Source organism: Leptonotus elevatus, chromosome 20 (genome assembly GCF_054856555.1).
Source record: "Leptonotus elevatus isolate MCC_2025b chromosome 20, RoL_Lele_1.0, whole genome shotgun sequence".
Taxonomy (NCBI): Eukaryota; Metazoa; Chordata; class Actinopteri; order Syngnathiformes; family Syngnathidae; genus Leptonotus; species Leptonotus elevatus.
The window spans coordinates 12,864,221-12,881,618 of record NC_141258.1 but is presented as its reverse complement, the minus strand read 5'-3'; the positions used below and the strand labels follow the sequence as shown (position 1 = coordinate 12,881,618).

The 17,398-nt window shown below is 39.4% G+C and overlaps 1 protein-coding gene across 1 annotated transcript; it reads right to left on the bottom strand.

Annotated features, from left to right (window-relative positions):
* Positions 1-18: 18 nt before the first annotated feature.
* ccdc57 (coiled-coil domain containing 57) lies at positions 19-16,967 on the bottom strand. The gene is made up of 20 exons (XM_086063637.1): positions 16,768-16,967; positions 16,012-16,173; positions 15,130-15,252; positions 14,570-14,713; positions 12,832-12,940; positions 11,761-11,862; positions 11,515-11,672; positions 11,185-11,259; positions 10,867-11,067; positions 7,935-8,093; positions 7,668-7,830; positions 7,384-7,467; positions 5,822-6,071; positions 5,544-5,690; positions 3,389-3,486; positions 2,879-3,113; positions 2,656-2,756; positions 1,303-1,437; positions 1,014-1,167; positions 19-532 (listed from the first exon to the last, which is right to left on the bottom strand). The coding sequence occupies exons 2-20, from the start codon at positions 16,164-16,166 to the stop codon at positions 339-341; spliced, it is 2,787 nt and encodes a 928-aa protein (XP_085919763.1). The 5' UTR covers positions 16,167-16,173; positions 16,768-16,967; the 3' UTR covers positions 19-338.
* Positions 16,968-17,398: the final 431 nt, after the last annotated feature.

The window sequence follows — 17,398 nt, the reverse complement described above, 5'->3', positions numbered from 1 at the left end:
CATTTGAACACATTTTATTTTAACAATAATTAATTTTGGCATTAGCAGCAACCAGGAATGGGCAGGTGATTTTTATTTTATTCTATTTTTTGTTGTTTTTCTTCTTGGTTAATTTAACATTTTGACATCTGAATTCTGTAAAATCGAACTTTTTTTTTAGACAACCGAAACACATCTAATTTTGTACACTTGTATATTTAAAAAAGGCACAGGTAATTAAATAGTCCAAACCAATAAAAAAAAATGCAGTTTTGGTGTGGTTTTCTGGGATTAATAAAAGCAACATTTTGCATTACGAACAGTTTTAAAAAAGTGCACAATTGACTTGTATGAGTGCATCAGTCTTTTGTATTATAGTTCCTGATCCTGCTGATTTTGCCTGGAGCTCCATTCTGGCAGTTCTTAGTCGGGTGCGATGGTACTTTGGAGGGGTTCTTCTGCTGCAGCTCGGCCGGGGAACGACTATGGATGGGAGCACTGGTACCGGTCACCATCACTCGGGTTGACTTGCTTCTGCTCAGTTCACTTTCGCCTTGATGCAGACATGTTATGTTTATTACATTTTCATTTAGCTGGTGTCTTACAAAACAATAGATGAGCACATCTTATGGATCAAGGGTTAAGTACTTGGATCATGGTTGGCAGGAAGTGATCATTTTAGCATTTACTGTGTCAGAATTTAAAATTAATATACTGTCGTATCTAAATCAAAATAATTGTTTCAAAGTAATTAAAAATGATTGTTAATTCTCGACATAGTCAAACATTGAATTGAAAGGCAATCCCTATTTGCAATGCAACCACTATTATCAATACTAATACAACTGCAATATAAATAGTGCACAGTTCTGTGACTAAATAAGGTAGTACTGTAAATAGAATATTAGAAATACATCTCACAAGTTTACACAACTGCAAACTACAACCACACTAAATAAATATACACTATATAATATACCGGTAATGTTCATAAAATAAATAAATTTGACAATCAAAACCGAGCATCCGTTTACCTTCTGAGTAAATGGATGAACTCAGTCCATGGTCCAGTATTTCCCAAATCTCCTTTAATGACTGCAGAGACTCTTCTGAGTTGGGCTGTGTCTTCATCTCCAACGAGTTCTGTTGCTGACTGATCGTAAGACTTTTGTCTGACATTTTGGAGGTCTGAGGAAAAGATACAAGGTCAATATTAAGATACATTGGTTGGGTTTCTGATTCCTATTTTTTTTTTTTTAAATAAATTCATTGTATTCAGCAGTCAAATCAAAATTTTGACTTGACATTTTGTACACTATTTACCCCAGACTCATCAGTGGTTTTGTGCCCTGTGGAACAAAGGTTGCCGTCTGCTTTTAAGGGAGGTCCTTTGCTGTCTGATGAAGAAGCATGTTCAGCAACAGTGCAAGTCATTTGCCTCACAGCATACTGGAGCTCCTAGGGACACACATAGTTGAGTGGGCTTGTTTCGCCCTCTGGTGGTAGAAATACACAACAGACGATAACTCAAGTCCTTTATATAGGCCTCTTTTTCATTTCTTATATCCATTCATTTTCTTTATCCTGTATTGGTGGGTGGAGCCCAAATAATTTTAGTGCAAAATATTAGTAATCAACCTACATGTATTTAATGTAAGGTCTTTTAAGAGACTTGTGTCCTTTTACAACGTTACTTTTAAGTTTGGATCAGGTAAGGAATAAAATTTCACAAGTGCTTTTTTAAAAAACATTCGTGAAATAGTGGAAGTAGGTTATACAAAATGAATCTTTAGTTTTTCCAACCCTCCTTGTCCACACGAAAGCCTGTTTCAATGTATCCGCACAAGTTTCTTACCGTTTGGGCAGTTCGTCCACACGGCAGCGCCGTTTCGGAGCTTGAAACCGATCACTTTTGGAACCGGGCTCCAGAGTAGAAAGATTTCAAAACGCGCCCTGTACGGTCCAATGTGGACACCATATGCGGGATACTCCTCCAGTGATGACATAGTGGTCGCAGTTTGAAGACAACGCCAGTTTGTCAATGGCGGATAGCCATGTTATTTTGCACAACCTCCTTAGCTTTTACAGCAAAATATTTTGCGTGTTGTTGCTGCACTGGAATCACCCGCCATGATCACTTTTCCTGTGTTCGTCTCACTGATCATACACGTCCGCGCAAGCCGTTGAAGCGACAGGGCGGCCATCTTACTCCTCCCGTCTCGCAAGCAGATTACTGTATAAATGATACGTATACCTAGATTAGACATGTACAGCTTTCTTGGAAGGAGTAATATGGCAGCCTGGCAGCTTCTAAAGTCTTGGCCTATCGGCTATTCAGATCAGTGGTTTGTCTTCTTCGCTGATTCTTCTTCTACGCTTTCCGTTAACTCCCTGTGGCTGCACTACAGCGCCACTCCAGATTTGGCATATACATTACAGCCGTTAAACGTCCTCAGCGTCTTTTTTTTGACACGCGCATATCTTGAAACTTTTCTGTTTAAGATTATTTTGAGGAACAAAGTCGGCTTTGCATCCGTGTGAATAAGGAATGAATCAGCTTTTAAAGCTTTTTAACACAAAAATGAGAGGGAACATCCTTGGAAGAACAACAATTTAAAAGTGTTGGATTATACTGTTTGAAGCTCGATGTCTTAAACGGTTAATGACAGAATGTACCTGCGTGGTGAGTCTATACTGCAGCTGCTCCAGAGCAGAAAGACAATCTTGTTGATGTCCTTGTTCCACTGTTGAGGAATCTCTCTTCTGCTCAATTGCCTCTGTAAGGCACACAGCAATGGATTGAAGACTTGCATTCCATTTTGGTCGCTCAGCATAAACATTGCAATGTATTTGACATAACCAAAATGATAACATTATAATTGCATGTTTCTTATTGTACCCTGTAATTCAGCGGTGGTGATCCGGGCACGAAGGCAGTTGCCCATCTGTATGAGCTGTTGCTTCTCCTTGCTCAGACGAGCGATATAGGACGCCGCCTGCTTCAGCCTGGCATGTGCCAGTGCAATGTTCCTTTTAACACCATTACCTGATGCAGCACCAGTCATCAGAGCTGAGTTCAGTTGCTGCTGCCACAGGTAGAGGTTCTCATCTCGGACTTGTTGCACCACAGAATTCTTTCAGGAAAAAAAAGCATAATTGTTGAGCCAAAGACACATTTTGATTTTTAGGTCAATAGTTTATCAAGATAACAGAACTGCGTGGCGACTGACCTGACCAATAGTATAGATTTATGCAAAAAATTTAAATTGACCAAATTTGGACATAGAAGGTTTCCTGATAGTAATGCTATCTAATCTCCTGAGCATTAACTACGTGATTGCAAACACATCACTTGATCACAGTCAAATACAGGTCACCTAAAAAAAAAAATTGTGAATCCCTCCAGTACCTGATTCCTTATATTGGCATGTGCAGGCTCTACATGTGGCCCTCTCCCCACTTGGCGCCTCAAAGCACTGGTGTCAGCATGCTTCTCGAGATACAGAACTGAGGATCCAAACCATAATAGAAAAACTGTAAAAATGAAGCCAGTATTTGCCAGAAAATAACACTTTTTTTTTTACCTAGTGAACATGGATCTACCTCAGATTTTTATTTGTGAGCCCACTAAATGCCTAACGTTGTACCTTCGGTTGCATTTTTAATAATTTTCCAAATTATTTTTGACATTTATCTGCTTAAGGTATCTTTGAATGAAATAAACTAAGAAAGATGTGCTCATCTGAAAGGTTGCGGGTTTATAAAGTATGAGAAGAGAACACAATGTTTCGTGTGTTGAACAAGAACTCTAAACGAATACAGTTCAGAAAAAGCACTATATAAATCTGATGCATTATTATTATTATCACATATTTCACAATATATAATCAATGGAACAATAAATGTGAAACCACATTTTTATTTTATTTTTAATTTTATTTATTTATTTTTATATTAACAACATCCTCCTGAAATGCATCAACAAGAACAAAATCCATGAATAACTCACCATAATGCTAAATCAAGAGCCGTTCGCCGCATTTTGTGATGACAGGACTTTGCGCGTGAATCACCCGTCGCCGTAAATCCATATTTCAAGTATAGGTCTCCTGCGAATGTACGTTTTTTCCCCCTTGCTTATAGGCTCTTGTGTCATCTCACCAAGGTTATTTTAGTTAACAAAAACTAAAGAAAAAACTAAAATTCCCAAAACAATTTTGTTAATGAAATAATATAAAAACCAAAATGATTAAAAAAAAAAAAAACTAAAACTAATTGAAATTACAGTTTATGTTTATCTAATTACTGTAGAGAAAAAATGTCCTTCGTTTTAGTCTTTGGGGATTAATTTAATGCATGAGCATTTGGGGATGATTTTAAATGTGATTTTAAGTATATTTATTTAACCGGAATAAGGACATTTGAAAGTGTGTCACACAGAAGTGACGTTTATGTAGCAACAGCCAATAGAAAAGCACCTTTAGATGACGTCGCTCCTTGGCGACAATATAGCTTGCTTGACTTTTGGCTCCAATGGCTAAACTTGCCTGCTTTTTCATTTAACTCGAAATGCAACGCTAGGTAAGAAATGACTTACTTTTTTCATTATATCATGGTGTTTATCAAATATTGTGCACAAGTAATACACATAAAAAAAAAACATACTGAAACTAACTAAACCTAAACTAAAAAAAAATGAATTTTTTTAAATAACTAAAACTAATAAAATCTAACAGAACCACCTTGAAAACTAATTAAAACTAACTAAATATAAAAAACAAAACTAAAAACTAAATAAAAACTAACTAAAATGAAAATTCCAAAACTATAATAGCCTTGCATCTCACTGGCCTTTTCCCCGTTGCAAATAAAAATTCAAAATACTGTACATTTAAATTGTATTTATTTATTACTAATTTTGTTTGTTTTGCTTGTGGATTTAATATTAGCGTTAGCGATCATGATAATTAGCATCTTGACAAGAGTCCGTCACAGAGAGAATCCGGTCATGTTTCAAAATAACATGTTTTTCAGCCTCGGAACTGGAAGTGCTCTGTTGTTATTTTTTTGTTATTGTTTTTTAGTTTTTTAAAGTCTTTCAACTTTAAAGAGAAAAATAAAGGCTAGTGCAGTGGAGGCCAAGTTCATTCCTAGAGAGCCACTATCCAGCCTGTTTTCCATGTTTCTCTCCACTAACACACCTGATTCAGGATCAGGATCATTATCAGGCTTCTGCAAAGCTTGCTGATGAGCTGATCATTAGATTCAGCTGCGCTGAAGGAGGGAGACATGGAAAACTGCTTAGGAAACGGATTAAATATCCACTGCATCTTTAAACCAAGAGTGCCATCTAGAGGAGCTAACAAATAGCACAAGTGCTTCATGAAGATTAATTTGTCCATCACTAGTTCTACGTGATGCCACACTTGATGACGTTCGACCGCATGTTTTCTTGAACAATATTTACATATTGTACGATCTTCAGGGCACTGACATTAAAAGCATGCAAGATCCTTTTCTATATGTGAAACATGTATTTAATCAATGAAAGAATTGAAAACTACCTTCCTTATATCCCTGGTCGTGTAGATGTGGTTTGTTCACATATGTGTGGGCCAGGGACTCTTTCGGTGCACCTTCTAGCTGCTCCTCGAGATGTCTGCATCGAGCGTTCAGCAGGGCAACCTCCTTCTTCAGAGCTTGAGTGGAGTCTGAAACAAAGCAACGCTTTGGTTAGCAAAAGGTTAGCATCGCTTGCCAGAGTACATTGTGTGTTTGCATTGGTGACTTGAACTTCTGAGTGACATTTTAAAATCATCAATTATGTTTCTGTGAAAGGGACCTGACAAATATGCTGGAATGTTGTTGGCAGAGCTGTCCGGATGCTTGGCAAGAGGTTCAGTTGTGGAGGTAGCTGCAGGCGCTTCGGGGGTTTTAACTGCTTGGTGGTTGGTCTGTTGATGTGGTAGGAGATGACCAAGATCCTCCATATCCTTTCTCATCTGGGAAACCACAGCTCGCAAAAAGCTATTCTGCTCAACCAGGGAACTTATCTCCTCTGACGCCTGCACGCCTAGTTTTGGTGTGGTGCCCTGTTGGTTTGTAATACAGTATATTCAGCCCACTGTTGAGGACAGTTTAGCTAATTATGAAAATCACAGTTTTGAAAAAACAACAACAATATCTATAGTTTAAAGCACAGTCACTCCAATGTCTAGGAAACAGAAAGTCATCCTTCCGATCGCAATTGCAAAGTACAATTCACTCTTTATGTACTCCCCACTTATTCCCCAATCAATATAAATGATTCTTGTTTTTGTTCCACTTGACAGCATCAGTCACAATTAAAGGGGACGTCAATAAAAAAAAGAATCTTTACGAAAATATGTTATATGCACCCCCACTAATCACAGCATTCTGATTAATATTGCATTTGTGGAGGATTAATTAAGCATCTAAATCAACCCGTTTTTATCCATCTTAGTGGGCGACCATTTTGCCACTTCCTGTCGATTGAAAATGACATCACAGCTGCTCAGGGCTCCGGTACCGACCAATCATGGCTCACCTGTTTTTTTAATTTGGTCACGTGATGCTTGTTCGGTCATGTGACACCGTGATTGCTCGTTACCTGAGGCCTGGGCAACTGTGATGTCATTTTCAGTTAATAAGTGATAAAATGGCTGCCCCCTGAGATGGATAAAAACAGGTGGATTTTGCTGCGGAGTTCGCATTCAATATTAATATGAATAAATGTTTATAATATTGGGGCTGCATAGAAAACATTATTATCATTATGTTAAATAAAAAAATGAACATAAAGACATTTTAGCCTGTTGGCATGTTTTGCAATACAGTAAATGGTTTGAAATATTAATAGTGAAGAAATAAATGTCAGATATCTTATGTACATGGCCATATCAATAAAAGTTAAAGGAATATTTATTTGACTTTGTTAACATCAACACAAATGTACCTGCTTGCATTTCCATTCAACAATTATGTCATAGTTTTCATTGCAGCCACTTAGCCTTTAAGTGTTATTTGATAAGGTGTTGTTTTCCCATTGGAGCCAACAGTTTATAGCAGCTGCCAGTTTGGAGAGGCAAAAAGTCAAGCTGAAAGGCCATTATACCTAACAGGGTGTTCAAGCAAAAGGCCATTGCCAAAAATTGTACGGGTTTGAATAGACAGCACAAGAACTGAAGGGCATCAGCTGCCAACAAAACACAATATCCACGTAGCATACAGTATGAGTGTGTAGCTTTCAGGGGATTGAATGTCTCCTTGATCAAGAAATTGAAATTGAAATTAAAATTCAGAAAATGGCTTTCCATGTTCAATGTAATATAAAGAAAAGTTTTTTGTTTTTTAAGTTATCAGAGGAAGTACATGTTTTCTTACCTCCACTGCATTGTCACTCTTCTTTTTGACAGACGGAAGCAAGTAATGCAACTCTTTTTCTCTCTCACTAAGCTCTGCCTTTGCCTGATAAAGATAAATAAAAAAAACAAATAATAAAACTACAGATGAGCTATGATGAGTCTGAATAAGTTTATTTTATTTTATTGATTAAAATATATATGGACGGTCAACCAAGAGAAACCTGTACCACACATATGAAGAAATTCAATTTGATTGACAACAAAAACATATTTTGAGGTCTTCTTTTATGAAAAAAGATTGACCTGGTCTCTGGCAAGGGTCAAATCTTGTATAAGCTGCTCATTAGCCAGGTAGTGTTCAACCTTGACGGCATCATAGCGCTTCTGCCACTCAAACTCCAACTGGACTCGTGCCTGTTCGAGGGCTTCCTCTCTTTTTAAACCAGCACTCACATCTTGCTTGTACCTGACACACAAACGGCCATTTAAATATGATAACCACACAGGTGAAAAGGATTTCTTATAAATCTGTCAGAATGCACTCATGTTGGGCATGGTCCATTGTCTCACCTGTTAATCTCCTCCCTGCTCCTCTCCAACTCAGCTCGGAGTTTGTTATTACTGTTCTGTATGGTGATCAACTCTGTGTTCTTGGCAACCATCTCGTTAGAAGTCTGACTCATGTGCCTATCCCAGACAGTTTGGGCTGTAGTCACGTCAGTACGAAGCCTGTGGAACACACAAATACACGTGTTTGTGACAGTGGGGCCAATTATTTTATCTGGCTATAGACAGATAGAAGATCCAAGGATGAACATGTAACAAGTTATCAACATTTTCTTTTTATGAATTTACATCTCAATCCAATTAACAACTTAGAAGATAGCATTTTGTTTGAATGTCCCCGTTTTTGTGTGTAAAATATTTTATTGATGTTTTACATTTATGTAGTGGGTAATATAAAGGGAGAAGACATAAACATTGTGTCTTTGGGCATGTTGCTATCAACTAGAGCAAAACATTTCTCCATTAAGACCAAGGTACATCGAAAGGCAAGTGCCATTCCCCACCCAAACACATTCACTCATCACATTCACATCATACCAAAAATTAAATAGTACAATTTAAAATAAAAAAAACATCAAAGGAAGAATAATACACAGGGATAAAATACATTTGATTAAAATTGTATATTGTTTTATATTTTTATTATCATTATATTATTGTTATTATTAGATAATATTAATAATAATAATAATAATAATCCTCCTTACCGTGGTGGAGGAGTTTGTGTATCCCACTATGTTGTCTGGGGGCTTTATGCCCCTGGCAGGGTCACCCATGACAGGTTCACCCATGACAGGTTCGAGGTGAGGGGCCAGACAAAGCACGGCTCAAAGACCTCTTATGATGAACACAGTATATGGACAGATGTTTCCCTTGCCCGGACGCGGGTCACCGGGGCCCCCCTCTGGAGCCGGAGTGGGGCTCGTTGGCCAGCGCCTGGTGGCCTGGCCTGCACCCATGGGGCCCGGTTGGGCACAGCCTGAAGAGGCAACGTGGGTCCCCTTTCCCATGGGCTCACCACCGGTGGCAGGGGCCAAATGGGTCGGGTGCATAGTGGGCTGGGCGGCAGCCAAGGGCAGGGACCTTGGTGGTCCGATCCCCGGCTACAGAAGCTAGCTCTTGGGACATGAAATGTCACCTTTCTGGCGGGGAAGGAGCCCAAGCTTGTGTGTGAGGCAGAGAAATTCCAACTCGATATAGTCGGACTCTCCTCCACACAAGGCTTGAGCTCTGATACCAATCCACAGTGAGAGGCGTAGAGCAGGTGCGGGCATACTTATTGCCCCCCGGCTTGGCGCCTGTATGTTGGGGTTCACCCCGGTAGATGAGAAAGTAGCCTCCCTCCGCCTCCGGGTGGGGGACGGGTCCTGACTGTTGTTTGTGCATATGTACCAAACAGCAGTTCAGAGTACTCACCCTTTTTGGAGTCCTTGGAGGATGTGCTGGAGAGCGCTCACCCCGGGGACTCCCTCGTTCTGCTGGGGGACTTCAACGCTCACGTGGGCAATGACAGTGAGACCTGGAGGGGTGTGATTGGGAGGAACAACCCCCCCGATCAGAACTCGAGTGGTGTTCTGTTATTAGACTTCTGTGCTTGTCACGGATTGTACATAACAAACGCCATGTTCAAACAGAAGGCACTTGGCCCAGGACACCCTAGGCCGCAGTTCGATGATCGACTTTGTAGTCGTGCCATCGCATTTGCGGTCGCATGTTTTGGACACTCGGGTGAAGAAAGGGGCAGAGCTGTCAACCGATCACCACCTGGTGGTGTGTTGGCTCCGATGATGGGGGAAGATGCCGGTCAGACCTGGCAGACCTAAACATACCGTGAAGGTTTGCTGGGAACGTCTGGCGGAATCCCCTGTCAGAAAGAATTTCAACACCCACCTCCGGCAGAACTTCTCCTTTGTCCCGGGAGAGCTCAGAGTAGACCATGTTCCACGCCTCCATTGTCGAGGTGGCCGATGGGAGCTGTGGCCGTAAGGTGGTCGGTGCCTGTCGTGGCGACAATACTCGAATCCTAAGGGATGCTGTCAAGCTGAAGAAGGAGTCCTATCAGGGTCGAGCCGCTACTCCTCTGCGTGGAGAGAAGCTCGGGCATCTGGTTCGGATGCCTCCGGTACGCCTCCCTGGAGAGGCATGTTCCACCGGCGGGAGGCCCTGGGGACGACCCAGGACACGCTGGAGAGACTATGACTCTCAGCTGGCCTGGGAACGCCTTGTGATCCCGCCAGACGAGCTGGTTGAAGTGGCTGGGGACAAGGAAGTCTGGGCTTCTCTCCTAAAGCTGCTACCCCCGTGACCCAACCCCAGATAAGCGGCAGTAAATGAACGGATGGATAATAATAATAATAATAAATAAATAAATAAATATTTAAAAAATGAATTAAATTCAGCATCTAAGTGGTTCATTGATTCTCGGCATCGATATGCAAGGTGTCTATGTGTAGCAAAAAGAGCTGCTAGGTTTTAATGCCCTAGTTTTTCAACTATGAAAAGGTATTTGACTGCGAGGTGTGATTTGTTGCCAGACAACCATAGAGCTGTCTGGGTGGAAAAACAAGCAATTGTGAAGCGGAGAGACGACAGAAAATCATTCAGTGTCATTGAACAAATATTGGCTATAGCCAGTACAACCATTTGGATGGATAGTCCTTAAGAAGAAACAAACCACGTGTGTACTTAGTAAAGTGACATCAAATTTATGGATCAAAGACAACAACAACAGCAGATGAGAATAGACAAATTTTAAGTGGTGGAAAGAAAGACCCCAAACAGCTTTTTATCTTTTGTTGTCAAAACCAAATCCTAAACTTTTGGAAGAAGAGTCAATGCTATTCTTTTTTTTTTTTGGAAGATGATAAACCCCTGAATAGTAGCATATTAATATTGCTACACAAAACATACTCGATACACATTACATATGTCTCACCTCTTTATTGTGTCATCTTTCTCCTCTAAGGCCATCGCCATGTCTTTTTGTGCCAAGCGAGCTTTCGCAGACTGAATCTCCATTTCATCCTGCAGTTTGACCTTTTGTTTTTCTGTTCTCTTTAACTTTTCTTTGTGGGCCTGACATTGGGTCTCAAACTGCTCATCCTTCTCTTTCAGAGCCTGGCCCATGTCCTCATGTCTTGACAGGCATAAACATACATCAGAAATGTCAACAGTCTGTATTCATTTCGTAAAGGTGGATTTTTTTGTTTTTCCTGGTTGGCACGTATACATTACGGAGTTTGTATTGACTCACTTTTTTATGTCGTCTTCCTTCTGCTTCTTCAGTTTGTTCTCTATCCGTTTTAACTTGTTCTCAAGTTCCTTTATCCTGCAAATGACAGTGAAAACTCCGAGATGTATGTCAAACACATAGCAGTCAAGTGTATAAATAAAAGTGCTGAGTATGCAACCTGAAGCCCTCTTCCCCAGGTTTTCCAAGGAAATTTATAGTGGTATGGTATTTATGCCATTTTTTTTTACTGCCCATAGCACAAAAATGATTATTGAACCTCCACCCTCATAAATTTTTCATATCAAAACGCCACATAAAAAACCTGCAACACACTGTTACATAATGCCATACCTGACCTCCTTGACGGCAATGGCTTCATTATTCAAATCAGCCTTGCGTTGCAGTTTGGTTTGTAATTGCTTACAGAGATCTTCAGATGCTTTGAGCGCCTGTATTGCTTGCAATCGAGCCTGGTTCTGAACATCACACTCTTTAGACAGCAACTTTATCTTGGAAAAAAAAAACATTAACACACAAACATGTCAACAAGAGGTAGTGGCAACATTTTTTATGAAGACATTTTCATACTTTCTAGACCTTGAGATCACTGGACAGCAGCACTGCATGCATCTCATCAAGTTTTAAATTGAACTCGTGCTCTTGTTGCCTGTGCTCTTTGTTGTAAATCGCTGTCATCCCCTGATGGCCAAAAAAAGACATTTTAATTCATTAAAGTTTCATTTAAAGAGAACATGGAATATCTCATTTCACATGTTGAAATAGTCACAATTCCGTGCATTTAAAGGGCAAATAAAGTTTTAAAGGGGAAGACAACCAAAACATTTACTTTAAAATATGTTCTCTGCGGTCTCACTAGTCTAAAAACGGTATTCTGATGAATATTGCATTTAATCCACCTGTTTTTATCCCTCCATTTTGTCACTTGCTGTCGACTGACAATGACATCACAGTTGCTCAGGGCTCAGGTAACAACCAACCAGGCCTGACCTGTTTTCTGAGTTTGGTCATGTGACATTTGCAAGCTGAGCAATTGGTTGTTACCTGAGCAACAGTCGGCAGCAAGTGGCAAGATGGCTGCACCCCGAGATTGATAAAATCAGGTGAATTTTGCCGCTTAATTCATATTCCACAAACACAATATTAATCAATGTGTTTAGACTAAAATTTAGTTATTTTATTGTTTAATTTAGTTCACCTACCACTTCTTCCTATTTTTATTTTTTTTATCGGCTACAGTCAACATGGTGATGATGGCTCTAAATCATACTGAGATGGGTGTCAGTTTAACACCAGATTCCTGTGACTCATGCAAGTGCGAACAAGAGCATGCAAAATCCCTTAACACTCACACTGGGATCAAGTCTGACCAATACACTGGAACACACACATCCATGCACTTGAAAATACAGTACCGGCATACATAACGCTGCAATTTTTGTGTACTATTCAGTGTGGTTTCATTCAAAAGGTCAGTTAGTTATTTCAGTCTCGCACACTGTGGCTCTAACATGAGGAAGAGTTGAGTCCACATTGTATGATTTGAGTTCTACTTGTTGAGGTCAGGATAATGTAATCATGCGAAAAGACACATTTGAAGAGTGTAAATTAAAGTTTAAATCAAATGATAAGAACGAGTTGTGCTTGCACCTGTTTCTGCCGAGTGAGCTCTCCCTCCATCTCGTGTAATTTTTGCTGCATCTCCAATTGCATCCGCTCGTGCTCCTCCATTTGCTTTTGAATTGTACCTGTCATTGACCTTTGATACACATACACACACACACACATTTTTTTTTAAGTGTTTTATAAATTGAGTTGAGTTGAGGAAGTTTGAAGGGTGTGCTTCAGTGCCTCAGAGAGACCACACTTTGTAAGCCTACCGCCAATAACTACGTTCGCTTTGTTTGTCTCCTTCGGGTTTCCGTAGCAGAAAGATGGCGGCAAAACATGTCCGCCTCTTGTAAGGTGAAGCGCGAACCATGTAATATAATTGGTGATTACTTGATCTATGATTATATATATTTTTTAAATTACATTGATGCTATAGAATCTGTATTTCTTTGCATAATATTAAAAAAAAATAAAAATTGAATGAACGAAGACTGAAAAATTACAAATTCGACACACTTTTCTAGATCAAATTGGGGTGAATGAGGCCCCTGAACTCTCCTGAACTCCCCTGAGTTTGGTCTAGACGTCACAATAGCATCGGGACCACCAGAGCACCGCGGGGATCTTTTCATCTGCCTGAACATACCAAACTTGAAACAGAACTTCACAATTTCCTACCACATCCATGTTCTCAGATGAAACAACAAGTCATTAAGGATGAAAAAGAAGGTGAGTACAGAAACCTGCTGGGGGGTCTTTGTTACGTGGTGTAGATCGAACAACCTCATCAAGAGCTTTAAGAACAATGAGGTGGTGCTGGACACAGGCCATCCGCACTCTGTGTCAGCATTAATGTGGTCAATGTGGACGTGGTTTTACACACACAAACAAATACGTGTCTCTGCACCAAAACGACAGGGACACACTTTACAGGAAGAGGCACCACTTCCTGTTAAGGCTAGAGTTCACCCACCACACATTAGCCTGTCTTCAAGATAGGGAGGGGTAGTAGTGTCAAACTGTGAAGATTTCCAAACAATACACCAGAAATTGCCCACATGTTTTTGCCTTTAATTTGCACAGTTTGTCATTTATTGTATTTTTTTTCCAACATTTCCCTTTCCTTTATCTATAACATCATCCAACCTAACCTATGTTGAGCCGAGTCTTTGGACTCTGACATAGACCAGGGATGGGCAACTGGTGGCACGACCCACAACCATAGTCTGAGTGACCACTTGATTCATTTCTTCTCAAAATTATTATCATTATTATAAAATGTTTTACAAAACCAAAAAATTCTACAGAAAATGCTGATGAACATTCAATATACCGTACATTCTCCGTGAAAAACAGAGGGAAACACCACAACCAGACAAAGTGCGAAAAATCCAAGATGCGGGATTTTTTTTTAAGAAAAACAATAAATAAAAAAATAAGGCCAATTTTTTTTTTGTGGATTAGGAATGATAGGCAAGAAAAAAATTATAGTAAAATTAGTTATTTCACTTAACAATTAAGCACCATCTCTGAACAGTAATTGTTAAAAACTAAAATGATAAAAAATTAAGAGCACGCATTTCACACATATGCTCATATTTTGTCCATATTTAAAATAGCGTTTTTGTGGCCCCCTCCAGGATTTAAGTTGATCCATCCCTGACATTGATAAATGTTATTTTTACATTTAAAAATGTGTTACCATACATACTGCTGAATGTTACTATTCACATCAAACTAATTTCTTTAGTTTTTAGCCCCCCTCCTCCAGACTCACTGTCTGAGTTCGTCCAATTGCAGCCTTTGTTGAGCAGCTTTGTTCTGGCTGATCCGCAGCTCCTCATGTCTCGCCTCGGCATCTTTGGCTTGCTTCTCCTCCAGCATGGCAACCTGGATACGCAGCCGGCTCAGCTCCTCCTGCCTGTAAATAACAGCAGTTTTTTTGGAATTAGTCCTGCTTGTTCCTCTGTTAGTATAAAATCCACAAGAGTCACTTCCTTAGTTCATCTGCACACAATGAAATTATCAAATGACTTGATGACTTTGAAAGTCAAACACTATCATTTTTGTGATGTTGGCTGCATTCAAGTTGTTGTAAAGTCAATGAATTCTGTTCAAACTGTTCAACCTTTGGATCACTTTTCCTATATACCATACGAAGAAGAAATCTGTCGTTATTGAAGAACTGTGGTGGAATATGATAATAATGAATAGTAAATGCAGAATTTCTGATCCAGCTTTAGCTGTTCATTTGTATTTTAATATTGCCGAAGGCATGTCAAGCAAAATGTAACTCAGATAAACATGGATCAAAGCAGTTGACTGTTACTGTTCTACCTGTTCTGCTCTGCATTCACAGCCCTGGAAGTGATGACATCATATCGCTCCAGCTCTTTCTCTCGTTCATCCAGGATAGAGAGATTGTACTGGAAGTCCTCTTTCAGCTTCTGGTTTTGATGTCTCAAGAAATAGTGCCAACAAACAATGGAGTAGGTTATCGTATATATGGTATCGTGTGTTAAACACAATAGATTGCATAGAGTCACGGACGAGCTGGAGACGATCCCAACTGACTGAGTTTGGGCAAACCCTCAAAACCTTTTGAGTAATAGTACAAACAAACAACAACGTTTAAAACAAGATAATTTTCTTGGAGAGTAATTAACAGACCTTTGAAAGATGTGATGAAAAGTAAACTCTAGTATGCCATATTACGTTACATTGTGTGCAGTATAACTCAGTTGTTCAGTATTTTTGCATTGGGCGTAGGACAATTGACTTACAGTAAATGGTATCTCTGTATCTTTAGTAAAACAAACAATGGGGGTGTTTGTGCTGTGTAATTTGGAGTCCTTCTAACATGTCTTGGTTACTCTTGATAATCCACAAACGTCCATTGTATGGAGTTGGTGGCAGATATACTGGAGACACATTTCAAAACCAGTGCAAATAAAAGCAATTCTGTGTGTATGGTACAATACGGTAACAGTTGGGTGGGGAAATATGCTTCTTTGCAACATGACTTAATACTGTACGAGTTCAAATGTTCAAACTACTGTTCAACTGTATTGTATGCTACTTAGACAAATACTTGACTTAAGGCTTTTGACAGTAATTTGGAGGTTGTGTTGATGAGAAACATAATGAATGGTAGCAAAACAATGAAGGAAAGACGGAAACAATTTCTGTGATTTCTGTCTAAAATTGCTGTATTAATACCTCAGAGAAGCACACTCCTCCTTGGTCTTTTTAAGAGAATCTTCTAGTAGATGAATCCTTCTTGCATGAAGCTCTTTCCACTCCCTCTCTTTACTGGCCACCATGGTTTCCAGGTCGTCCAGTCCACTGTCCCGGGTGTCCCCACCTGCCTGCATTCTGGAACTGGACAAAAATAAATCAATAAATACACAACAGTGACCAATACAGCATAAGTCATGTTTTGTCTTTGAAAAATAAAATACATCCAGAATCTCCAGATGTGCTTTTACACATGGACAAAGCTTTGGATAAAGTAATAAAAAACACACATATCTTTAGGGTGGGGGTGAAAAAAATCAATTCATGAATGCATTGCAATACTTCCCCTTGCAATTCCATACCGATTCAGTAACTACCCTCCACAATCCAATATTGATTCAGCAAATCCTATGAATCACAAATAGAATCGAATGACCGTGTTCCTTTGTGTTTTACTTTTGTACTCCATATGCACAAGTAATTATTGTGCAAACGTTTGTACATTTATGTATTTGCACTTCGTATTGAATCATTATTTGAGGCTTTAAATCGTCATCAAATTGTAACCTTAAGTATTGAAATCAAATTGAATCTCAACGAAGAATCGAAATTGAGCCCTACACATCACAGCAAATTTGTATCCGTTCTCATGGCTGCCAGTCAGAATGCAATGTTTCAACTATGTGGAATTAACTTACTTTTATTTCGATCATACGAATAATAATTATGTTGCCCTACCATGTAGCTGCCACTGTGTATCCTCGGTGGGTGTCGACAAAGTTGCCGTAACTATTTAGGCGTCAAAGTCGCCGTTGTTGACAGAGACTCTATCCTACATGTCAATGGCACAAATTTACTCAAACTATTCAACACGTGATTGATCGCAAACAACTATCTTGTAAGCTACTAGGTTAGCTACTTTAAACGGGTGAGGTGGTTTCCATGGTAACTGCGCGATCGTAAATTCTTCCCTAGCTACATAGACACAAGGATAAAAGGTTCCTAGTTCAAACACCATATTTTTTTTAATAATTTAAATCAATGCAGCCTTTGAATTCATTTAAATAAAAAAATGTATTCGATATTTTAAGTCACTAAACTAATATCTAACCACGACTCAGTCACTAGGTCAGTTTGTTTATTATGGGTCAGTTCACTTGAGCGGGTCAAAAGGTTTCCATAGCAACCGCGAGTCTGTTAATATCTTCCCCAGCGACAAAGACAACAATGGATGGTTCCTAGATCGATTTGTTTTAATTACCTAAAACACATGTAGAATTCAAAGGTGTGTAAACATTTAAAGAAAGTCGAAAATAAATATCTAGATACATAAACACAATAAACATCCATCCTTTCTGTACTATTTTGT

Excerpts from the sequence above, each read along its gene's own strand:
- ccdc57 (XM_086063637.1), bottom strand. The coding sequence starts at position 16,166 with ATGCAGGCAGGTGGGGACACCCGGGACAGTGGACTGGACGACCTGGAA. Across the intron at positions 7,831-7,934 it reads AGCAGGGAGGAGATTAACAG|GTACAAGCAAGATGTGAGTG; the intron begins GTGAGACAATGG and ends TTTGTGTGTCAG. Across the intron at positions 1,438-2,655 it reads AGTATAGACTCACCACGCAG|GAGCTCCAGTATGCTGTGAG; the intron begins GTACATTCTGTC and ends GTGTGTCCCTAG.